General features: G+C 38.6%; 1 protein-coding gene across 2 annotated transcripts in view; it reads right to left on the reverse strand.

The window, feature by feature from the left end:
* Nucleotides 1–5,201: 5,201 nt before the first annotated feature.
* Nucleotides 5,202–25,783, reverse strand: part of CLCN1 (chloride voltage-gated channel 1) — a 55,663-nt gene continuing 35,081 nt past the window's right edge. Inside the window, exons 12-23 of one of the 2 annotated variants that reach the window (XM_081320329.1) lie at nucleotides 25,146–25,295; nucleotides 23,501–23,570; nucleotides 22,894–23,004; nucleotides 22,578–22,791; nucleotides 21,463–21,596; nucleotides 18,651–18,862; nucleotides 17,759–17,855; nucleotides 14,023–14,105; nucleotides 12,215–12,253; nucleotides 10,456–10,560; nucleotides 8,756–8,842; nucleotides 5,202–6,958 (exon numbers count right to left, since the gene is read on the reverse strand). In XM_081320329.1, coding sequence (XP_081176455.1) covers nucleotides 6,722–6,958; nucleotides 8,756–8,842; nucleotides 10,456–10,560; nucleotides 12,215–12,253; nucleotides 14,023–14,105; nucleotides 17,759–17,855; nucleotides 18,651–18,862; nucleotides 21,463–21,596; nucleotides 22,578–22,791; nucleotides 22,894–23,004; nucleotides 23,501–23,570; nucleotides 25,146–25,295 — 1,539 coding nt within the window. In that variant the 3' untranslated portion in view covers nucleotides 5,202–6,721. The remainder of the gene's footprint in view (nucleotides 6,959–8,755; nucleotides 8,843–10,455; nucleotides 10,561–12,214; nucleotides 12,254–14,022; nucleotides 14,106–17,758; nucleotides 17,856–18,650; nucleotides 18,863–21,462; nucleotides 21,597–22,577; nucleotides 22,792–22,893; nucleotides 23,005–23,500; nucleotides 23,571–25,145; nucleotides 25,296–25,783) is intronic. The other variant, XR_014025468.1, reaches the window with a different exon arrangement.

Raw genomic sequence — 25,783 nt, forward strand, 5'->3', positions numbered from 1 at the left:
TGTCTGGGAGACAAAAATCATTTTTGAATATAGTACCATATTTTTTAAAAATTATTTCTCCAATTCATTTGGTGCTGTGTATGAAGTGGTGGACTCATCCTCCAAGCTAGAAAATGAGCCTCAAAAATAATTTTCCAATTAGAAGGGACTTTAAAAAAGAAAGAAAGAAAAGAAAAGCTCTTCATAGCGGTGGATAAGCTTAAGGGCAGAACACAGGACAATAAATACAGGAGCTATATAAAAGAGAGGAAATAGTGGCTAGTGTAATTGAAGCATGTTTAAAGAAACCAAAGGTTTGGGGCTTTTTTTTTAAAAAAAAGAAAGATTAAACTGGTTATGGTTGACTGCAGGGAAGTTTATAAAGAGAGACCAATCTTAAGACTTTTCACAATTCTGAATTGCTGAAGAAGGGAAGGAAAAAACTAGTTTTCTTTCCATCTTTAAAAGACAGGACTAATTGAGAACAGTGACTTTCCAGGAAAGGTATGGGAGGAAAACCAGAAGTGGGTTTACAAAAATAACCCTCTCACCTCCTTCAGTCCTGGGGCACTCGAGCAGGAGAAAAAAAAACCAGATTTGCCTTTGGTCTTCCAACTCCAAAACATCTTTGCTTAAACCTTTTTTTTGGGGGGGGGGGTTGGTTATTCTGTGCATGTTTTTGATAATGTGACTTATGAGAATATATATTCTCTCTCTCTCTCTCTCTCAATATATATACATATATCTTTTGTGCACGCATACACATATGTGTGCCTGTGTGCCTGTGTGTAACTATATCTATAGGTATAAAAATTATATGGCGTTTCATGCCTGGTTATGGTTAATAGCCATTGAGGAAAAGAGAGCGTTGCCTGCAAAAAGGCATGTAAGAACCTCATCAAGTTAACGTTATTAAACAGCACGTGGTTTTGCCATTGTGTTTGGTGGAAGTGTGTTTTATTTCTATTGGGAAGTGCCTCCAAATGGATTGTGCAATCTGCTAGATTCTGTCTGCTAAGTATCATGGTATGAACTGATAAAGCACACATTCTTCTCTATTCAAAAGTAGCCCTCGCAGTAGGTATCTGGCACACACTTCAATGGAAGAATATGCAAATATTTCTGTAAATGTAGAGTTGTTACTGAAAATTGCAGCTGTGAAACAGGTCCTCCTCCTCCTCCATAAAGTCTATAGCAGGTGATTTCAATTTTTTTCCAGAGCAAGAACGTTGGCTGGAACTCCTGATCAAAAGACAAAGCTCCAGTGATGGAAAAACTGGATGCATTTGTCTTGGCTTCTTTTTTTTTAACCCAGGTTTCTCATAGAATTCCATTACATTTTCAAGGATTCCATGGAACACAGTTTGAAAAACCCCGGGTCTAGACTTCAAGTTACTTCAAGTCATGATTAACAGCAAACCTCCATTAGCCATTCTGACCAAGATAACAGATCTATAATTCAGTACATCTGCTGTGCACTGGCTTAGTGAGAGCCACCATAACCTGTGATAAATTTTACTGCTTTTTAATGGAGGGAGTCAGAAGGAAATAGAAAAATGGTTGCCATTTGTAACAATATTTATGTTTATAGAAATAATCTTGTTTCAATCCTTTCAGTGTAACTATGCGTTAGTTACAAAGAGTTGGATGAGTGTCCTTAGCCAAGTGAGTATATATTTTTCTAAGTATGGTAAGACTTAATGTTTGTCATTTAATTTTAAATATACTGGTGACAGTATAAGAAGAAAAAACAGCTTCTCTCCCCCATCCCATTTTCCTCAGATTCTACCTAATACAAATGAAATATGGAGCATGTCTATTCCATAGAAGGGAAGGGGGTGAAGAGAAAAACAAGCAATTACTATAGGCAATCTCTCCTGTGCCTAAGTACAGAGGAGAAAGATTGGAGAGAAAGGGATTACATAAACAGGCACACAATTGGGGGATACACCAGACAGTTGGCACTGCACAGTACACCATGGTTGCTGATTCCAGCTCATTGCTTTTGTAGTGGATTCTCCATTGTGTGCCTGCTTACTCTTACTCTCCAATTAATGTAAATATAAACATTAATTATTTTCTTACGAATTATCCCACCACTCAGATGAACATTCAAAGGGCAGGGGATTAGAGAAAGGAAAGCACAGTTGTGGTCACGTGATTTCCAACTTAGTGACCGCTTCACTTAACAACACGGCTGCTGGTCCCATTTGGGTCACTAAATGAGGACTACATGTAAATAGATGAAGCACAATTACTTAGAAAAACCCATAATCTAGACCTCCAATGACTGCAAAATCATGCTTACATAAAGGTGAGAAGTTTCAGAAATACCATTGGCAGAAATATAATTTATATTATGGCATCTGTTCATATTTTTGGTCTAAAATCCAATACTGCATCTATGCACTTCTCTCTTTGTGTTCTTATAGTCCCACCCCACAGGACTTTTCCAGAAATATGATTGTGTACATGCGTCTGCATGAAACTGATGTGCTACAAAGCACCAGCTCCAGAATAACTTGTATTTCTAAGATTGTCTATAAAATCAAAGAGTGCATATTTCAATTTCTGTTTTATTTGAAATCTACTTACTAGCCCAGAAAGGACCACCAAGGTAGGTTTACTCCAGTAAAAGAGTAAGCAAGTGTTTCTGGACTACAAGAATATGGAATTTGGTAATAATGACTAGCTAAAGAAATTATACTGCCAGTCTTAGAACAAATAAAGATATTATCAAAATACATTAATATCCCTAGGCAAAGCAAAATACCATTGGTAATTCTGAAGAAGGTGAGCAAATACCATATGGAGCTGCTTGATTTGTTTTTGCTTCCTCTAATTCTCTCTAATTAATGGTAGGCTGAAAAAACTCTTAGAATTTCTACAACCTTTGAAGATGACACTAACTTAATTTTATATTAATGAAATTCTTCACATCCTGGATACCATGGCATCTAGTTTCTCTGGGCATTTTTTAAAAAATGGATAACTGTTGCATCTATCCTCTAGCTACAATCTGAAGCAGTATAAGCCAATCAAAAGATTTATCACCCCAGTAAAAATGTGGGCTAAATAAATTAGAAGATTATTTAGGTAGAGTAAAAGATACCCAAAATTTGCAGCTTGTGACATGGGAGAAGCAGAAGCTGTGGGGCAACAACAATAACAAAAGAAATCATTTTTGTGCTTTTGGCTGGTTGTCCTGCTTATTGCCTACTTGGGAACAAGCCCTGTTTGCATTGTCATTTGATATTGAAATGAAATGAAATGAAATGAACCTTTATTGTCAAAGTACAACTATGTGTACATTGAGATTAGCTGAGCCTCCCTTTGTGCTCCCAACCCCCAACACACAGTGACTACAAAACCTCCATCTTACTACACCATGTGAACCAACTACACCACACACCGGCCTCCCAAGTCAATTCTGCATAAAATTCACAAAAGTTCACAAAAGTTATTTCTCATTCAAAAGCCTAACAGCCCACGGATAGAAGCTGTTTTTCAGCCTGTTGGTGCGGCTGGCTATACTCCTATATCTCCTACCCGATGGTAGGAGAGTAAAGAGATACCGTCCAGGGTGTGAGTCATCCCTGAGAATTTTCCTCACTCTTCCAAGGCAACGAGCCCTGGCGATGTCATCCAGTGGTGTCAGGGGACAGCCCACAATGTCTTCTGCTGTACTCACCACCCTCTGTAATACTTTCCCATCCGCGGCTGTCAGACCAGCATACCAAACCACAATACCATACAAGAGGACGCTCTCTATAGTAGACCAGTAAAAGGGTCATAAGCCGTTGTTCTACCCTGTTCTTCTGCAAGACCCTGAGAAAGTGAAGCCTCTGTTGGGCCTGTTGTATTAATGCACATGAATGAGAGAATCAAACTTAAATTATTTACAGACTTACCCATTTTGATTCAGATATGGAAAAATCAGACTGGCAAAGATTTGCCTTAAGTGCCTGATATGTATCCCAAATTCTGGATTTGGGATTAGTTAAAGTACTGTTCCAAACAGCCAGTATACCTCTGGCAACAAGGAGGAGCCAAGATGGTGGACAGGCAGCAAAGGCTGTAAAGAGCGCCTCCAAAAGTAAAAGCTTTATTTTATTTTACTTTATTTTAACTTTTTAACCTCTTTTAATATTGTATTTTTAACCTACCCCCTTTTAATCTATTTTAACCTCTGGCAACAAACTTGTAAAATGTTTAGACCAGCAAATTGAAAGAATGACTAAACAGTGATTAAATAAAGCTGATCTGCATTTAATCAGTCTTGAATAGGCAGTTTGGGACGAAATATTCAGACAACAAAAACCCTGTCCAATGTGATTCTGACAAACCTGAGGAAGGCATTTCCCAGAAAAAATGGTAAAATCCACCATAGGTAAGATTGCCACCTTATTTCCTTTATCAGATCAAGTAACAACTCCATGAAAGATTGAAATTCACTGAATGATGGAAATCTGATGATGGAAAACTTCAATTTTCCATATTTGACTGGTGTGAAAACTGACATTGCCAAGTCTAGGCAACTTTCACTACACAGATGTGTTCTTTCCAATCTTTTCTCTAAATGTATGATGCTGATATTTAACTTGACGGTGATACTGTTCTGCTTGGAATAGTGTGCTTATTTTCCTGAGAAACTCTAGTCAAAATAGCAAGAGCATTTACAAGGACTAAATCTTAATCTCTTTGACACTAATGATCTATGTTCCCAAGCCAGGCTTCTCATACCTGAGCCAAAATATTTTTTCTCTCCATTTGTTAGACCAAATCTTGCTCGGAAACACTAGTTCAAACAATTAACACATTTATACTGAGTGTGGCTGATGATACAGTACTGGTACCGGTCCTGTACAGTACTAATAAAACAGTACAAAAAGAGTTACACTCTGAGTGCAATGGTTGCAAGAAGAATTGATTATTTATTTATTTATTTACTTATTTTTAATTCCATTTATATCCCGCCCTTCTCCAAAGACTCAGGGCGGCTTACAATCTAAAGCACAAATCAATGTGCTTAGCAATAGCCTTCATTCTATGTATATGCCTGCTTATTAGGGCTTTCGCTTCCCCCCCCCAAGCGGCATTATTACAAAGTCAGCTTATTGCCCCCAACAATCTGGGTCCTCATTTTGCCTACCTCGGAAGGATGGAAGGCTGAGTCAACCTTGAGCCTGGTGGGACTCGAACCTGCACTAATTGCAGGCAGCTGGTGTTACTTAAGGAGGCATTAGCCCACTGCTCCACCAAGGCTCTTATAGATGCAAGAGGTTAGGTAAAGCAAGGATTTTTCTTATTTGGTTATGTGGCATACACTTCCGATGAATCATCGAACTCAATTAACAATCATTCACTAAGTTTAGTTGTGCTTGTTATTTCTTACAGAATGCTCAGTACCATCCTGTTCGTAGGGATTCCTTTGGAAAGAGCCAGTGTTGTTAGATTTGTATAAAAGTTACACAAAGAAGAAATGCAGAAATATTCTTAGAAATGCCACCCGCTCTTTTATTTACTGATGCTGCTTCTCAACACATCAATTTCTTCCCGTATCAGATTTTAGTCACAGCCACAAATATGTTTAAGACAGTATTTATAGAAATTTCCTTCAAGTAAGAACAGTAGGATGTTTTAAGATGTACGTGATATTTATACCCTAACCCTTAACTTGAATCCTTGACTTATCAGCATTTAGACTTCACTGACATTCCCTTCTGGTTTGATGTTGTTGTTTTTCCCCAAGACTTCAATCAAACAGTAAGGTTCAGACAAATGCATCACTACAGGTAAAATTGAAGGTTTATGAATGTGTTTGCATAGCTAAGATGGGGAATTATCTGGATAACAGTAGTTGCATTACTTAGTCAAGTATACTTGATGATAATTTCCTCAATAAAGAATCAGACTTGTTTCTAGTATTTTTACCCCAGCAACAAGTTTCAGAGGAACATTTCAATACATGGGAGATTTTTTTTAGGACAAGGATGTGCCAATTAGTAGAAATAATAGACATTATGCCTATAATGACAAAATGAGAAGAATTTAGGGCGGGCGGGGGTGAAGTAGAGTCACATGTAGAGCGTAGATTAGAGTTTATTTCGAAAGAAAGGACATTGCAAAAAGGGGGTATGAAGCATTTGTCATATTTTGTTTTGTTTACAAATTGAGATGAGTTCTCTACATCAGGACTGAGCCTGGGCTAAGTTCTCTGACCCTTCTTTAGATCAGAACACCTCAAAGGGATGAAGAGTGCCATACACAATGGTATGTGGGAATGACCTTCAGAGACAAGAGGGAAAGCCACAGATGGATGGAGAGCATGGGAAACATTTCAGAAAAGACCCACCCTAGTTTTCTGGCAAGGAAAAAGAAAGGAGGGGAGAGGATCCTTCCACCCATTTGCTTTTCATGGAAAATGGCAGAGGAAAGCCAGTCCACACAGCCATGCAAGTTCTCCAGCATGAATTATCTTCCACTGATACCAGCAAAGCAGGTCACAAGTCTCTCCTGGAAATGCAAGTACGGTGGGCAGATTATGCTGAAAGATGAGGTAAATTTTTCCAAGGTGCAATTCTATTGTCATATTGTTATCATCCTTATTATCTTCTTCCAGGTTTCTGGAGCACAAGTTAAGGTCCTTGAGTAGGTCTGAGATGTTCTCAGCAGCTGGGCCAAAAATTTCTATGTCCTCCAATTCTGTATCAGCATCTGAAGCAGGGAGTTTCCCTTTTCTTTACCTGGGGAGGGAAGATTCTTGTGAGAAAGGGGAACTAGGGCCCACTGAGTTCTCTGGTCCTGAGTCCGCTGCAGATTTCCCAGGGACTGTATCACTGTTATCTTTGCTCCACAACTTTGTAGACCAATTGGTATGCTCTTTGCTGCTTGAAGTCTGAGTGGCATCACGGAAACTTGCAAGAGGAGGACGAAGTTGGACCCCAGTACGTGTAGACCCTTCAATAGCTTTCTGGAGCTGAGAGTTTGAGAGACACAGAATTAACAAGGAAGTTGCATAAAAGTAGCCTTCTTCCATCAAAATAGACCAGGAGGGCAATCATTTTCATCCTAAGGACCACATTTTTTACCCTTCTTGGTTTGCCTTATCACATGACAATGTTACCAAAATAGGCAACATCAAAAACCTTTTATTCCCTTTTTCCGCATTTAAAACCATTCATTCATTCATTCATTCATTCATTCATTCATTCATTCATTCATTCATTTTTAGACCACTACAACATATGAATCTCAGCAGTGTACACAAAGTATGATTTGGAAATATTTAACACAGTTAACACTTTCCATAATAAAATTTTGGGCAGTGGGGGTCTTTAAGGTCACACTAACTGCTTTAACTCTGCAAAAGTTAAGGGACCCATTTTGTTTCTTAAACATCAAAAATGCAAAAAGATCCAAAATTTTCATCTATCTCTAATACATGAGGCATTGGAGGCCTCAAATGGGCTACTGGGAGTGAGGGAAGTGGATTGCAGCTCACAAGTTATCCAGTCCTGTCATACAGACACGCACAACTCCACTCTGATATTTACTACTCATGCTATTGAGATCCTCATGTCAGAAGTTCATAAATGCTCAAGGAGGGGGGAAAAACCTTTGATTATCATTATTTTTACAATACAACAGAGGTTTTTTACCCCCAACTAGGTGTCTTCAAGTAGTGCTGGCTGGAAATTTGGAGAGTTGCTGAAAATGACTGCTCTATAAAAATACTGAGGAGTACATGTACATGAAAGAAGTAAGTGGCTCAATAGCCATTATCTCCTCCCTAGAGACAGGTCCCCAACCTTTTGGGCACCAGGGAGATTTTTCCATGGAGGGGAGAGTGCGTGCTTTTGTGTGCTGCCTGCATCCCATGGATGGGGCTTTGCTTGTTTGTGCTGACCAATTGCTGGCATGCCGCAGCCAGGTACTGGTCCATGGACCAGGGGTTGGGGACCCCTGCCCTAGAGAACAAAATTCCTTTGAAGGAGATGGCAAATAAATAAATAGCATCATCACAAACCAAAAGAGTCCCAAGATTCTTAGGAAGAAGACAAAGTCATGGAAGTTAAACATGTATAAATTCAAATCCACAACCTAATTTCTCCTCTTCTGAAAAAGGCCACAATCCAGTTGGCATTATAGCCAATAAAACCATAATAAGACTAAAGATCTTTTTTTTTCCTGAATGTTAAGAGGATTTAAAGAGGGATTACTCTTGTAGTGCAGATAATCATATATCTGTATATCAGATTTTGCAAGTTTTAGCAAGGCTGCACTAAGCCTTCAAGTGAGTATGCTTCAAAAATTAGGGAAGGCTGAAAAATAAATAGAGGTCAGAATAAAATAAAATGTTTCAATTTAAACTTAATGAAAATAAAATAGTGCACATTACTTTTTTGCAGGTACTGATATTACAAGTTACACTTCGCTGGCTTTGTATGGAGAAGCTCTGGGAACTGAATCTAAAGTCCATAGGGGAGTAGTGTTATATATCGCTGATAGTATTAAAAGAATACATGAAATGTAAAATAAAGCTAAATGGACGCGAAAGGGTCTTAAATGTATTTTCTAAATGTGGACTGAGAAGGCGCCACCAGGATTCCAGAAGGAATGGTAAGAGTGTGATGTAAGTGGTGTATAATGAGTAGCACTCCTATCTTTTACTGTCTTCTCCCCATCCCCTTTATGGGTTTTCTGTGAGATCTTTTCTTTACTCTCAAGCAAGACTCGACCGGACAAAATACAAAGGTAACATGATTTAAATTACCTCTTCCAGTGCAATCACACCCTTTAGTTTCCCCATGCTGGTTACATAGGTATGGGTGAGTCCTAGCAATGAAAACAAGGTATGTGTCTACAGAAATGAGAAGAAAGACCAATTAGCAAATAAAACAAGCCAAACGTTGCAAACTCGTGAAGAATTTGAAATAGGTTAAGAATGGTGAATTTTTTCTTTAACCCATATTAGAGCAAAGCCAAAGAATGAAACCTTCATGTCTGAAATTGGAATAATTAGAAGTAGAGATCAACTTATCCAATTAATGCAATGTAATACTTTGTTGGCATTAAAAAAACAAATTGTACCAAGTCTACTGATATTAAGTTACATAGTAATGTGGTATACAAAATAAATAAAAGATTATGGTTTAAATATTTTTCCAATTCTACATAACCTATGACACATCAGACTAAACTATCTTTCTCTCATATACTAGCATGCTAAGAGTATTCTCAGGTAGCAAAAGCAGAGTGAGTTCATCTAGATGGGATATAAATGGAATTAAGCTCTTCTTAACTCAGGGGAATATAGAACAGTCATAGACGGGCATAAGTTAGTAAAAATGAGATGCTATAAACCCGAACAAACCAAACCAGATAAAAGGGAAAAGTTGCCTTTTGATTTTGGATCCAGGCTTGTATTTGTCCTTGCAGATATCATTTTAGGTGAGACTAAGGCTTTTCTTCTTTGAAAGACAGGAAAATAAGGAAGATCTTTGTGCTATAGTAGGGCCCATCACTCCTAGCTTATATTAAACAAAACCATGCTGCCTAATTAAACAAGGGCACCTTATACATAGATTGAAATGCTTGGAATTGATTAAACATAACAATTCTAAGTATGTTTTCTACAATCTTATATTTACTGATGGATCATAAAAAGCACTGTTATTAACTTTTTTATTTTGAGTTATGTGTTGGAACAACATTGAGAATAAAGAACAACTTACTCAACAATTTCTGTCCCCAATTTTAATAGTAAAATTGCTCCTGCAAAGATTAAACAGTTGCCCAAGTAGTTTGATCCCTCTGTTTCTTTCATACAGGAATCATTTTAGTAGACAAGATTGTCTAAAGACATACCACTGCTTCTTAGATGAAACTTTCTGCTAATAGCATAAACTAAGTATCAAGTATCAAGAGACAGAACCGGCAAGAATGATAACAAACAATAAAATAAACTTAATTGAACATTGGGAGTGGTTCCTTTGCTTTTAATGCTATTTTTCTCATTCAAATCCTAGAGGTTCAGCTTCATATTGAAAACTGCAGCTCTTAATCTACTCTGCAAAGTTGCATGGCAAGGTGGCGACGTGCAATGGAAAAGAGATGGGTGAAAAAGAAAAACAATCTGTGATAGTAAAATAATTTGGTAGGAACGGGGGGGGGGGGGGGGGAGGAAGAAGGAACTGAAGAAAAAGAGAACAGGTCTGTATTTTGTAGATTAAGCCAAATTCTGTACCTTTTGCTTGCCTGAAAGAGTAAAACTAAAGAAGAGTTGTTGAGGCCATACTATATACGGAGAGCCTTACTCCACCTGATAGGTTAAAGCTTGAGCAAGATCGCACAGTATTTTGAAAACCAAAAAATATAAAGAGAACTTGAAATCAGAAGAAGGTGTAGGCCTTGATGGGAGTAGAGTTGGATAGCAAGGTAAGTAGAGAATAGGAGATAAACGCAGGCACCTACCTTATGCAGTGATGTTCTCTCCACCAGCTGAAAGGGAGAAGGATCTATGCGGCAGCTGCTGAAGCACACCTTTTTCTCAAGCTCCTCCTGCTCCCAAACTTCTATCTGACACAGGGGAAGAAAAACAGTTCACAAGTTCAGAGAAGTAATTTGCACCAACCACTTTCCCAGGCTGCTTACTTTAGCCAGTGAGCCAGCATGATTTAGTTCTCTTGGGCAGTGCTTTTTTTGTAAAAGAAAAAGGTGCCGGAACTCACACATGTCATACAACCCGCCTTGCCTACCCTACAAGGTTCCATCCAAAAAAAGGTACCGGAACTCCGTTCTGAGCGTTCTACGAGAAAAAAAAGCCCTGGTCTTGGGTATATTTCCCAACTTGTCCAATTCCTCTTCTAACTTTTGGGTTGACTGGAGAGCAGTTAGAAAGCCATTTCTAACAGGAATCTGAAACCAACCTCTTTCCTAAAGCAAACACCATGTTTTTATTTTTGCTATTGCTATCAGTACACTTTGGCATTTTCTTTATATTTGCATTCCTTCTCAGAGATTACTTTTTCCATGAATACTTTGGTTTTAATTTTAAAGCCCATTCCCTAATGAAATCAGGGGGAGGCCTACCTGGATATTGTACAGATGCTCACTCATACAGACATTATACAGCCTCTCTTAAGAGCAAAAAGTACATGTTCCAACCCATTCTCCTAATTTTTTATTTTGCAAAGTCCTAGTTTTCCATTGCCAGTTCAGTCATGTGGTTTTCAGTAATCATGCTTGCTTCTGCAAAAAGCTGCTGTTGTTAGGTTGCTGCTTGGAAAAAGGATGTGCTACCAATAAAGGAGAATATTTTTGGCTGAGGGCTGAAATGAGGGGTCCTTGGTGCTCTCTGAGCTTGGTTGTCTTCTTGCAGATGTTTCATTACCCAAACTAAGTAACATTATCAGTGCTAGCAGTTTACATTACGTAGTCTAGGTAATGAAATGTCTGTAAGAACACAAGCTCAGAGAGCATCAAGAACCCCTCAAGGGGTGTGTTACTTACCAGGCCTGACAAAACAACACAAATTTACTTCAAGAAGCATTAGGGACTCCAGAAATGATCAGATTCACTCCAGCAAAGTAAAAAAGACTCTACTAAGTTTCTCCCCCAGTATTTTAAGTTCATGCAGCTTTGGGACTATGCACAGCATTCATCAAAAAAAACACCACCCTGAGCCTATGTACCACCATAGATAGAAAACTGGATGAAAGTGAACATACCCAACACCAACTAAAGCCTGCAATTGCAGTACTATTGGGTATCCCAACCATGTGGTCTTATTAATACTACCTGTTTTCTTGAAGTTACAAGTCACACAGCTCACATATAGGTTATAAGCATGATAGATATTACACTGTACTTTTTGTCATAGACCTATTAAGTAGCAAATATATTTTTGAAAAATGATTCGTGCAATACTTTACAAAGGTAGAGTTAGGGAGTGTAGTAACACATATCTTCCCTCTTTAACCTTCAACTTTTTCTTGCAGGCTATTATATTGCCATGCATACTGATAGTAACATATACAACAGCTTAATTGTCATAGAGAAAATAAGGAGAAGTTTTGAGAAATCACATTTCATAGTGGAGAATGGATAAATATTGTGGTGTTTTTTTAAAAAAATAATAATCACATTACTGTTACATGGAATCTCCTGACATGACATTGACTGGAAATGTCAACCCTATCAACTCTGTCTGTTGCTTTACTTCCAAACGTACCTCTTCTGGCTTCATTGGGTCTTCAAACTCAGCTGAATCCTGAAAGGAATAAGTAATCAGTTCCAAGATCAGAAGAAAGGCACCAAAGCTTAAATCCAAATCTCATTTTCAGAACATAAATGTTGCTCCTTCCCTAACACCGTTGCTGTAACCAGCACTTGTATGTATTATGAGATTTAGCACATGGGCAAAGAAACCATGTAAGTGCATATGACATGGTAATGCATTCTAAGCTTGGGTTACAGTTTCTAAAACAAAAGTGATTGTCCTCCAAGCCTGCAAATTGGAAGACAATATCTGGTGAATCTCAAACTGTATTCCTTTGTTTTATATCATTGCTTTTATTGGCTATAGAAATGCCCAAAAAGGCAGAGGAACATCCATTTAGCAATGGTGTTAGTCTTTCATTCTGAGGGAACTTACCATATTACCTTCTTACAGACAGGGCAGATAGGTAAACTCGGGGTTCTGAATACTTGTCCACCCCACATCTTTTGTTTCTATTCACTCCATTTACTTTCCTAAATACAATGCTGTGGATGTGCACACCTTTGTAACATACAAGTGCATGTGTAATTTTTATAAGCAAATAAATGGAACAAAATTCAAAAATACCCTCTTATCATTGCAGCTTTGGGATTCTTGTGTTTGTAACAAAGAAATCTATTATTTGAAGAAAGCCTTTACTATAATAATTACGGCAGATCCATGAGGAGGCTTGTAGTATATTAATCTGCAAAGAATTTTTCCTAGGCAGTGATATTATCTGTTGGAAGGATTCAATTGCTACTCCATCCCTCCCCCTTCACAATCTCAAAATCAGTCTTGTCATGTAGGTGTACAGATTTTTAAGAAATAATAATAAAGAAAAACAATTTGCAGTTTTTCCATCCTTATTCTTTCCATTCAAAGAAATACAAAGATGAAAAACATAAGGTATTCTCAAGTGGTTTGGAAGTCTGGCTTAAAAATACATTTTAAAAAATAGATATGCATGCTAATGTATAAAATATCTGTGCTGATATCATGACAGTTCAGGGATGAATGAACAGGGATAGGTCAATTCTAGTACTGAACATCTTCCAAAATCTTTGGCAGCAAAAGACCATGATTGATGCTAAGCTTCCCTTGCTATTTTAAGTTTTCCTGCCTAAAGGGATTAACCCTATTAAGCAAAAAGAGACAAGGGTAAAACACTGATAAATGACTACAGAATATCAGTGTTGCATGGCTAACCTATTTCATTACCATAATGAAGTACGTATGTTGTATATCACAAGGTCTGTCTGGAATATAAACAGACTGTCCAAAACCATAATATTCCCATTCACTTTTACTATGCAAGGTTTTGATCTCCTGCCTATCCTCTTCATCCCAGCCAGCCCAGCCAAACTGGCAGTGCAAAGGGCTGTCTGGAATGTGGGGTTCAAAAGTAATTCCAAGTAATTGGGAAAGTCCTTCAAAGAAGGAAGAAAGTTCTCTGTCATATCCCAGCCTGAGACTACAAAAACTATCCAAAGAATGAAACAGAAGGTACTGCAATAGGAAAAGCATTCCAGCATTCTACAAAATTTGTGCAGGACAGCAGAGATTAAAGTCTCCTGCAGCACCAATATTCATTCTCTTTCCCTGGTACATTTGTGCCCACATGCACATCTGAGCCACCTGGTCCTTCATTTTGAGAAGTTTAATTTATTTCATTTCTTTCCCACTTCTGACTCCCAAAATGCTATTTTCTCAGGGTATGAAAGCAATCAGGACTCTTTTTCCAAAATTATTCAGGCATAGGATAGCTTTCTTGTTCAAACCTGCTCAGTGCTTTTTCGCTGAGGGGATGGGCTGAGACAAAGGAGTTGTTCCATCAATTTCCTCAGCTGCCAACATCTCCGGGCTGTGAGAAGGGGAAAAATGCAAGGAATGAAATGGTTGACCACTGGGCTGTCTACAGGTATGATAAAAAAAAATCAAGATGGCAGCCACAACCTACAACCAAAGCTTCATCCATTTTGACACTGTGGCTGACATCTTGATCTTTTGTACTACACTCTGCAGACACCTCTGACTAACGAGCAACAATGGTTTTTTTCCTACTCTCAATAATTCATACACATTAGGCTGCTTCTGCATCACCTCTGATTTCTAAGCAAAAAAATGCAAGATATTTTCTACAGAAGAGCAAACGGAAACAATATAACTTCATATAAATATAATTCTTATTATTTTTCAACTGAGCACTTGGTGCTTGTTGGCTGTCAGGGCTGTTAGGTAGACCAGGCCATGAAATCAACTCCACGGGAAGGCTGAAAGTACTTTTATAGACATTGGCTGTAATAAGAGAATCTTGCAAATCTGAGAATGCTGTACCACCTCCTCCTCCTCTTTCTTGCAGTTCAGTGAATTTAGGGAGGCCTCTGCCTGAGTTTCTTCTGAATATTATCTTGTTCTGGACTTGTTCAGCCCCTTTTGCCTAGGCAACAGATCCCACATATCTCCATCAAGGTCCACTTTTTTTCTCTCTACAATGATTCACCATTTCAGTGTGGAAACTATTGACGATTTGATAAATGTTGTCCTAAGTTGACTGAAGTTCACACAGATGTTCTGTGCAGATGGCCTGTTCATAAATGATCATTACTATTGAGTAATAAACTCTACTGGTTGAGTGGCAAAGGAAATGGAATTGTTTGTGACAGCATTGAAAGGGAAAGAGACAAGGCAAAGCCAAAGATTAAGGCTGATAATTGGCCAGATACCAAGAAAATGATGGATCTGATTTCTAGAAGCAGAAAGTGAGTGGCTGGCTATCTGACCATAGAGAAGCCAGGCTTGGGGAACCATGTAGTAGTGACTAAGCTGCCTAGGAAACCCTACTACTAGCTGTACTCATAGATTTCTAGCACTTGAAAAATCATGACTTTCCCATTTTGTTCCAAATATAATCAGCCTTCCAATTTCTGGTAATCATGCTATGTTCCATATACATGGAAAGATCATTAGTCAAGCATGCATGCTGTATTTTCCCCTTTTTTTCTTAATTGCCTCGAAATGAAAGTAGGTGTCTCATTGTGCCGATTTAGTTTAGTTGTGTATGTATATATCTGTTTGCAGCTTTGATGTTGCCTTTCATTTCTTTAAAAAATTATTGTAATGCTTGTAGATAAGCTGAGAAAACAGAGATTATGTTGTTATCTCTAGTCAATTTCATTACAAGAAGGAATCAAATCAGTCACCTGCATAGCTTTGCTGGGGAAAAATGTCATTTGGCTTTCTTAAACCATTTCATCAATCATCAATCAATCCAAGTGTCTGCAGTACAAGGCCAGAGAAGTGCAATTCCAAGTACATTCCAATAAATACTTTAATTCATGGTTAGGGTTTGAGTTGTAAGTCATACCAATTTCATCTAGTAACTTCTGCCTAGCATGATCAGCTTATAACTGGCTCTAAATCAGAGAACCAAACACATTGGTTTTATAGTTTGGCTCAAAAATATCCTGGCTAGTTTTTCCTTGCTTGTTAGTTGTGTTAAATGTGATTAAATATTGGATCGTCAGTGAGGAATATGAAATGACTTTAAAGTTGGAAATGCAGACAGAATATTGGGGAAGGACGTCTCTAATATGTCCTTCCTTACCAAACTGCACCTTTCCTTCCAACCATGCCCATTATGCCTCAAATAGAGGTATAAATTTTCATATGGGAAGCTATCAAAGAGATTGTATTGCTGTTCTGCTCCTTTCCTGAATGGATTAGCTGCAGCAAGAAAAAGATAGCAGAAGAATGAGAAAACCTGGAGTGAATGTAGATGGCTTCTGATGTTGTCTGGACCTTTTATAGAATTGTGCAAAACGAATGACAATTGCACACTGTCTTAAAAGACATAGGAAACAAAATGTAAAATGCATTGATCACAAGAGTCAATAAGCTCTAGGCTTGTGTACCAAAGAATAAGCAAGGGGTGGGTTTTTTTTTTTAGGAAAACAGGATTGGATAAATTAAGAAAGACAGGTCTCCTTGGTGATTATAAATAGATGTCAGATCCAGCAGGACAATTGCCTGCCTTCAGTCTTGGAGCACTGAGGAATCACAATTGGAACCTCTCTCTGTTACCATTGTGAATGCTAACGTGCTGGTGAATAAGTAAGCCATATATAAGTAATAGATGGGGCCACAGCTGAGAATACATTATTGGGATTCTCACACAAAGGTTGCTATGATCAATTATAAAATAAGGATATACCAAAATATGAACAAATCCCTGGGCTGCACATATCCCAATCAACTATTTTCTAAGAAAATATCTGGGGACAATACTAGTAAGCAGCCTTACTTCCCAATAATTTTCTTTTAATTCAAAGAATGTTAACAAAACTAGGCTTAAGAACCTAGGAGTGCCCATGGGACATGTAGACGGGCATACAGTCACCCCATACACTATAGTGAGGACTCTAGAATTACAGAAAAATAAATGCACAAATTTAACAGAGATCAAATGACAATCTCCTGCTAAGCATGCTTTTATATACTGATGTCTGCCAAATTCATGCTTCATTTTGGGGCAGAATGTACCTAGAAAAGTATGTGAATCTAACAAAGGTATGTGTCAAGAAGTGTATCTATTTCACATGTCTTATTCAAGATAAAATATGCAGAGTCTGATGGAGTGTCCTTCCCCGTGTGTTCAATAATCCCCCTATATTTTCCTAGCAGTTGTTTTGGAATTTTCCTTTCCAGATGGAATCCGTTAAGGAGGAGAAGATGGAACATCTGTCCTGTGCTTTTCATTAGTAGTACTAGGACTCCTCTGTCTGAAAGCAACCTGGATTTGGAAGTTCTCCTTCTTCTCATTTGAAAATAGATCTAGCAAACCAGGACATATGTGGACATATTTGGAGGTTCCAAATGCTTTTAACCGAAACTATGCTGCAATTCTTACTGGTGCTTTTACTTTAAATGTTTTATGACATTTTATTTTGTTTTTCATTATAAGATTATTAAAAATGTAAGTAACCCTGAGGATGTGTCTGGCAAAGCAGACACCGCTCACTAAAGAAATCTGTAGCATTTTGGTTCTATGTTTATGGAACTGTGACCTTGAGAGAGAAAGCTATGATGAATTAGAAGAATAGAAAGTTCTGCCACAACCTGGTAGATGAAAATATATTAATATTAAACAGCCTTATGTGGTGGAGTAATACATGAGCTCAGTGGATGAAAAATGTTGTGGAGGGATAAACTATATAACATAATTGTATAATGTAACTTCCAACTTAGGGGCTCTCATCTCTTAATTACAACAAATACTTCTAATACAAATGCATTCTGTATTTGCATAAACATCTTGTTTCTTTTATGATCGCCTTTCTGTTCCCCACAAAGTAAACATTAACAAGCTGATAAGTCAGACATATGTCCACTCTCCAGCAATTCAAATGAGGTCCCTCTTCTCTCCCATACTCCATTACCCAATTAGAATAGGCTCTTTAACTCTTCAAATATTGGCCATCACATCCCACCCAAAAGAAACTAGGTAAGACACAGTACTTGGAGATTGTGGAGGTGTTGGTGCCTCTGCCATTAGCTTGTGAGGAGTCACTGGGCCATTAGGTCCTCCTGGGTAATCAGGGGTTAAAGCAGGCTGCTGTGAAAATTATTAAAGAAAAGAAAATAAAGCAAGAATTAGCATTTCCTTTACATAAATACTGTATCTCAAAGAGGTTTTTTCACAAGGCAACTGGACTTTCTTGTTTTTCTTTGAACATATTTCGCTTCTCATCCAGGAAGCTTCTTCAGCTCTGACTGGATGGTGGAGAATGGAAAGATTTATATTCCTGAAGACAGCTCTCCATTCCCCACTATCCAGTCTGAGCTGAAGAAGCTTCATGAATGAGAAGCAAAATGTCTTCAAAGAAAAACAAGAAAGTCCAGTTGCCTCTTGAAAAAGCATCTTTGGGAGGAGTTTGACCTGGATGACTGAGAATCCCCATAGACATAAATACTGTTCTTTTTTTAAATTTGCTGCTTCTCTAAAAATTATTATCTATATTATTTCAGCAATCCTTATGAATTCTTCAGCAGAAGCAGCTATTTTCCCCATACTGCAAAGGGGTTGCTCTAAGGTGAATTCAGTGGTGGGATTCAGCCAATTCCCACCACTTCTGCAGAACCGATAGCAAATTTTTTGTTGTCCAGGCCCAGAATGGACTTCCGGAAGTGGGATCCACACAGAGAACCGGTTGTTCACATATTTGAATCCCACCACTGGGTGAATTGTAGTTTCCTTAGTGGCACTCAATGAGTTTTCTCTGAGATTTGAACTTAAGACTTCCTGTTTCACATCTCATCTACCTAGTCACTATGTCTCATTGGTTAAACTTTCTATTTTTCTCTCTCCGCTATTGTTGTTTTTTCATTTTATTAATCTTCTATTCACTACCTCAGTATTTCCTTTGTCCTCTTCTTCCTCATCCACATCCTCATCCACAAAAGCGAATGACTCATGCTTCCACTGGTGTCCATCATAAGATCCGTCAATCAGTTTCTGTGGCATCTCCCTGGCAAGATGCAGACGTCGCTCTGGGCTGAGGTGTCTGCGCAGCAGAGCTTGGAGCTCCGTCCGCTCCACTGAGCCCATCAGAATCATGGAATCTATAGAGGGGGGAAAGCAAATAAGAAAATCTAAGGTCTAAAATTCAGAGACTGTCGCGATCAGAGAGTCGCTTGTCAGATAGTCAGCTGATGATGACCCTTACACCTTTAAGATGAACAGGAAGTAATGTCTCTGGATTGCCTTATGATTTTAGATATGTTTTCTTCTAAGAACACAACTAGACTGTAAGCTCCAGCCATATATGAGGAAGGTGACTCCAGGAAATTTCCCTTTCACAATCACCTCATATTCTCTCTTAAACCTGGCTAGTAACAGGCCAGGACTGTAAAGGAAAATAGAAAGATATCAAGGAAACTCAGAAAGCTGAGTTTCATCATATGCCACAGAGCAGCAGATTTCAGTGTGTTTGGAAGAGCTTGGAGAACTCTGGAAAGCTTATCTGTTTCCCATTGAGAAAGAATCTAACAGCAGGCAGCATTCCTTTCATATGAGATGACTCAGAGAAATGCATTAAATAAAATTTAATTTTAGAAATGGAAAAAGTGGAAGAGAGGAAATGTGACGGGAATCTAATTATATAAGAAAGGTAGCTAGAAATTAAGACACTCTGGCCATATCTACTTTCTGCTTTGTCCACACCATTTCTCTTCTGCCTGCACATGTGTGTCCTTGAAACATTCAACAAATTCAGAATATACCTCCAAATCTCAACCAACTATTGAAGTTCCACTGTAGACAAGTAACATACAAGGAGACACTGTTCCAGAGTCTGGCTAGAATCAAAGGGTTTCTTCAGCCATGATTAGGGTGTAAAAGAATGAGTGGAATCTAAGACTATATAAACATTTGATCTGCACCTAACAAATGTCATTTCAACAAGGCTCTGGTTTTCTTACCTAAGGCAGTCTACAACCAGTTCTTTGGATTGCAAAAAAAAAACAGATGATCTGTTATTTCTCTCTATCCCTTTGCTGCCACCTACTTTATTATTTTTCTTGCACAGCTGCCCAACTCACGACATAGGATAGCATACAAATTAAAAACAATAATAAAATCAATGCATTTTCAAAACAAAACAGGAACCAAGGACATTCATCAGTGTGTTATCAAAGATCTGCATTTTGCAGTCCAGATATCTGTTATTTCCTCATTAAACTATCAAAGAAGCTTTCTGATCATGAAGCGGCCTCAATGTACCCCTTCCAAAAATACATTGCCCCCCCCTTCCCCTCCTCCTTCTGCTCTTCCAACAGGGTGAGGTCTCCTCACAGCATTGCAGCTGCTGCTGATTCAGTTCAGTATTTGACACCAATCCCCTCTAGCTGCCTTCTCTCCCACACAAGACACTGGATCCTAGTGCAAAGGTGGTTGGTGACCAAACATTATTGTCCAGCCATTTCTATGGCAATTGGCCTTCTCTGTTGCCAATTCTTAGTGCAATTTCTTCAAGCCACTTGACGGGAGGATTGCTAGGTTCATCTATGGTGACAGAATATCAGAAGGTGTCTGGTAGCCCTTTTTAAAACTAACGAGTTTTATTAAAGGATATAAGCTTTCTTGAGCTGTAGGTCACTTTATGCAATGATGCATTACTGTATGCTTTTAATTGGGGGGAAAAACCATTACTTGGAAAAAGGACTACCATATTTCTCCTGATTTTTTTCAGTACACATCTTCAGTCACAGATGACTATGGAAGCACTGTTCTCAGTAATACCAAAAGTATTGGTGCGTCTCATGGAATATCCTTGTTTGGAAGGAGAGGGGAGAGTAACACTGCATTGCTATCTTTAAATTCGTCTTTTCAGCAATACCAAGAATGTGCAAAAATGCAGGGCTTTTTTCCTCATAGAACACTCAGAACGGAGTTCCGGCACCTTTTTTGGGTGGAACCTTGTAGGGTAGGCAAGGCGGCTTGTATGACATGTGTGAGTTCCGGCACCTTTTTCTTTTACAAAAAAAGCACTGCAAAAATGAATTATTTTCTAAGCTGCTTCACTCAGGGGATACATATTCATTAAATCAGTGTCTTCTGGGTTCCCAGATTTTTATGACTAGTTGGAAATTGCACTACTCTCTCAGGACATATTGACTGATTTCCCCAATAAGTAAACATTGCTAAGAAAAACTCTGTTTTTTCTGCCCCAGGTAAAAGGACGAAAAAAACACAGTATTTAAATTATATTTTGAGAGAAACTGAAAATTAAATTGAAACTAGAGTTTTAGCTTTGTCCTCTCTCCCTTCATACTACAGAACTATACTACAAGAATGTATTTGTGAATTCTTATTAGTGAGACAATATTCCTGGCCTGTAAAAATTACTTTTCAAAACAACACATGACTATTCAACAAATCCACTAACCAGCTGGATTTTTTTTTCCAATGGAAGAGCAAGCTTTTGTTTGGGCATTCCCACTTAGCTAGCAGCCATCATAAGTGCAGTCAAAAACTCTTATCTAACAAAAATTAAATTAATACTTAAAAGAATTATAAGCTTTACATTCCTCATTAAAACCAATCAAGCAGCTGATCAGAAAAGCTTGGAGTGGACAAAAGTAAATCCCCTTTCCTGAAACTTTGTTGGCAAGACTGCTTTTAATTGAAAACAGGAACTGATGTGCTTCCTTACAAAGCTCACCTGGAGAATCCACCAGAGGAAACGTCTTCACGGTGGTGTTCTGGAGTATGTCCTTCAGATCCCGATATTTGCAATTAGAGGAGATGAATTTGACATCACACACCATAATGTCCTCAACAAAAATATTGTATTTGCTTGAGTGGGCATAAGTTAAAAATTAAGAAAGAATAAGTAAAGTGGGAGAAAGATTTATTTATTCATGTCATACTTTGTCCCAGAGCCCTTGCTGAAAGCTACTTCCTATCAAAAAGATACCATAAAATCTTACTAATTAAAGCCTACAGGATATCATTAAAAGACTGAAAAAACTAACATAAACATAAAACCCCACAGGCTTTTAGAAAAACTTGCTTTAATTAATCTAGTTTGCTTTTTTTCCTTGATATTTTTAATTTACTGGTCTTTGTATGCCATCCAGTCAGGTTGTTTGAGTTGGACAACCATATAAATGCAAGAAATAAATGAACACACAAACAAAGGAACATAGGAGCTAATCCCAACAACTACAAATGCCAGGGGGCAGCCATGTTGCAAAAGAGAGATTTCTTAGGGCTCAGAGAGGAAGAAGTGACATTTTCTGAAATTCTTTCCATTCAGGCCATTGGGGGGGGGGGGTTGAAATTTCAGAACCATCATTCAGTTTAAATTATTTCCAGGAATTATAAAAGAGCCAATGGTTTTTAATGGCCAGCCTTAATACAGTTCTTGAGTGTTCACCCTACTAACAAGAAAGTTGACCTATTTTTAATGAATTGAGTTTTTCAGGAGGTGTGAACTCATGCTATTTCCCAAACATAACTGAAATGAACTTTACTTAATCCATTTTTTGGAAGTTTGTACAAGGCACTAGGCAAATATGTGATTAGCTGCTTTGTGGTTCAAGGTATCGTGGAAAGAGCCAAACTTCAAATCTTCCCCACATAAAGTCTTTAGGGTAGCTATTGAGCTATGGATTGCCATAACTGATACATTGGCTACAGATGATCTCAAAACAAATACATTCCGATCTATGGACCATCTGCTTTGTAGCTTGGGACTGAACTTATCTCCATCTCCTCCTGAACATCTCACCACCTTTTATCCTGCTCCCTCCCTTCTTGGTCAGTCCTAAGTACCTTATTTGGTTCCAGCCCAAGTCTGGTAAATAGGGCAGTTTCTTCACTTGGATGATGCTGTCATAAAGGCTTGGCTGCAAACTCTGAGCCACCATGTTGGCAAGAATGACGGCCACCATCATTGGCAGGATGTGGGCAATCTGACCGGTCAGCTCAAAGCAGATCACTGCTGTGGAGATAGTGTGGCTGACAGCACCTGTGAGAGCTGCAGCTCCTTTCCCAGTGGCAGAACAGGACAAGGAAAAAAGGGGGAGCAACATTAGCATCACTTGGATCAGAACTGGAACCAGAGAAAAGAAGAAAGTCCTACACTTACCAATTACTGCATAACCACCAGGTAAGATTTTGTAAACAAAGCCATCAAAGAGAATCCCATCAGGAAAAATCCAGGCCATGATTTCACCAATCAAGCGTCCAAAAGCAGCCCCTAAACCCAACAAAGGTAATTTCCAAACTGTCTTTATCAGAGTCATTAATACACACTCATGATCTAATAATATTTTAGGGCAACGAGTCACCACCCAGAGCTTAAGCAACACCCATCCTTGCCTCCTTTTATGCCAAAATAGGAAGAGTGGGCTTCGCTGCTATTTCTGAGGACTTCAGTAGCTGAAGTTTCAGCTTGCCAGAGGGTCAGATTTTCAGGCTTTCCAGTGGCAGTCCTCTATAAACTTGCCCAAGAAAGCATCTTGGAACAGAAGATGAACAGAAGATCACTTGTGGGTCTGCCCCAATCATTTGCACGACATGAAGGACACAGGAAAGTGGTATGTAGATAAAATAGGAATGGATTGAGGGAAGGAGACATGAATTCGGGACTTAGTATTTCATAAAAACACAATCCCCCTTTTATTTATGATTCTACCAGCAATTCCCTCCATCACAATCTGTCTGGAAGTTTTCACAAAAAGATTAAAACTCACCCAGCACAAACACTGGCATGAAGCCTCCACAGGGTATTGGCATAGTTGTGGCAATGACAGACATCCAGAACTAGGACAGAGATAATAAATAGTCAAGGTTACTGTGCAATGCCCGCTCCTTTTGTTAGAAATAGCTTGAGGGCTCCCTGGAAGATGAAGGTTTCAGCAGAATCCCTGTTTTCCACTCTGACTGGAACAAAGTAGCAGGATACAACCAAGCATCCACTCCAAGGAATCTTCTTCAACAGCTACCTTTCTCAACTATTCTCTCCGGTCCTTTTCCCCACACAATGGGCTTCTCTAAAAAGGAACATTTTTCCTCCCTCTTAAGCTGTATTGTAGGAGCTATTTTGATGTAGAGCAGAAAGATCTTATGGCTGTTAAATTACAGAGCAGTTGTCCAGACCAATCCATCTCTGTTGACTTGGCCAACTTCTGTCTTCCGTTTAGCACACTGTGTGTGTGTGTGTGTGTGTGTGTAATGCATCAATTAGATCAACATTTTTTAAAGTACTAGCATAAATACTTCTTTTGAAACTCCCCTTAGGTTAGGTAACATACTACTTGTGGCTCCCTTCCCACAATTTGCTAAAAAAAAATCTTTGTTCTAGAAGGGATGGAAAGAAGGCTTCTTTTTATGACCTGTTATGCTACTAAGGGACGCGGTGGCTCAGTGGGTTAGGATGCTGAGCCTGTCGATCAGAAAGTCGGCAGTTTGGCGGGTCGAATCCCAAGTGCCTGCCGCGTAACAGAGTGAGCGCCTGTTACTTGTCCCAGCTTCTGCCAACCTAGCAGTTCGAAAGCACGTAAAAATGCAAGTAGAAAAATAGGGACCACCACGGTGGGAAGGTAACAGCGTTCCGTGCACCTTTGGCGTCTAGTCATGCCGGCCACATGACCACGGAGACGTCCTCGGACAAGCGCTGGCTCTTTGGCTTTGAAACGGAGATGAGTCGGAAACGACTAGCCCCTAGAGTCAGAAATGACTAGCACACATGTGCGGGGGAACCTTTACCTTTACCTTTACCTTATGATACTAAAGTAGTCCTTTTCCATAGTTAGAAATAAAATGTAGCATTTAGCATAGCTTTGTATTTTCCATAAGATTCAGCAATAAATGCAACACATGGCCAAATTCACTGTACACTGAAGCAAATTCTATTCAGCTAAATCCCTTTTTGAAATGGATGAACATAAAAATTAACTTTTATTTTTTTTATACTGCACAAATTCACAAATTCATTCATTAGGAAGAAATAAAGAACAAAAGCCTCTTCCCAGTGGAGCAAGAACAAATGATAGACTTTGAAGGATAAATTCAAGGAACAACCTATTTACACTGTAAATAAAGGAGCAAGGAACAAAGCAATTACTTTAAGGAATGGATGTTACAATATCATTTTGACCATTCACACTAGGAAAACTGGCATTAAAACTGTATTTTATGCAGTACTGCTTGCACAAACCTTATCTGAAAAAAGGTGGAGAGTCAAATAGCACCAAGATACAATGTTTGGGCAATGACATCAGTGAGTTTCTCTATAAACCAGGAATTGAAGTTTTCACAGTTCTTTGATTCTGCTCATCGGAAATGGCTGATAATGTGGTGATAACAATACAGAACTTGCCAGGTTAGCTACCTTACCTTCATGAGAAAAAACAACAAGATGATGACAAAGACGCTGACTTTGGGATGGATCCAAACCGCAGATCTCCCGAGAAGCTGTGGGTCCTCTGTGTGCTTTACCCAAGTGAAGTTATCAAAGAGGCTGCTGATGGCTTCTCTGGGCATCAGCTATAAGGAGAAAAGGCAATTATGCTTGACTCTCAGAGAAGACGTCTTCCCTACCACAGTGAGGCAAATTTAGCAACAGACACTGACATTTTGATATGCATAAATTATGCAAATTTGAATTGCATATTTTCACTTCAAGCATGGCATCTCATTGTAGATGTGAAAAAAAATAATTGTTTTGGCTTTTTGTTATGAAGTTGTATTCTGTGACAGAACCATGTTTTGTTGCCCTTCCAGGATCTCTTTATAAAAAAAGACCTGATTACATTTGTTGGAGGCCACTTTTGGACAAACAGTCTTGCTGTCATCCAAGCCTTCAGGTCATACATTCAAAACAAAACCAGGCTTGAAAGGGCCATTTAAATAACTCTTGATCTTCAAGATAAAATCTTTGAGAATCACTAGCCTTGCGGAGAACCAACACCAGAGAAGCACAGAAATGATTTAATCAACTGGTGCTCAACTGCCAGCCAGCCAATGATGCTTTT

The sequence above is a fragment of the Vipera berus genome (genome assembly GCF_964194415.1).
Source record: "Vipera berus genome assembly, chromosome: 2".
Lineage (NCBI taxonomy): Eukaryota > Metazoa > Chordata > Lepidosauria > Squamata > Viperidae > Vipera > Vipera berus.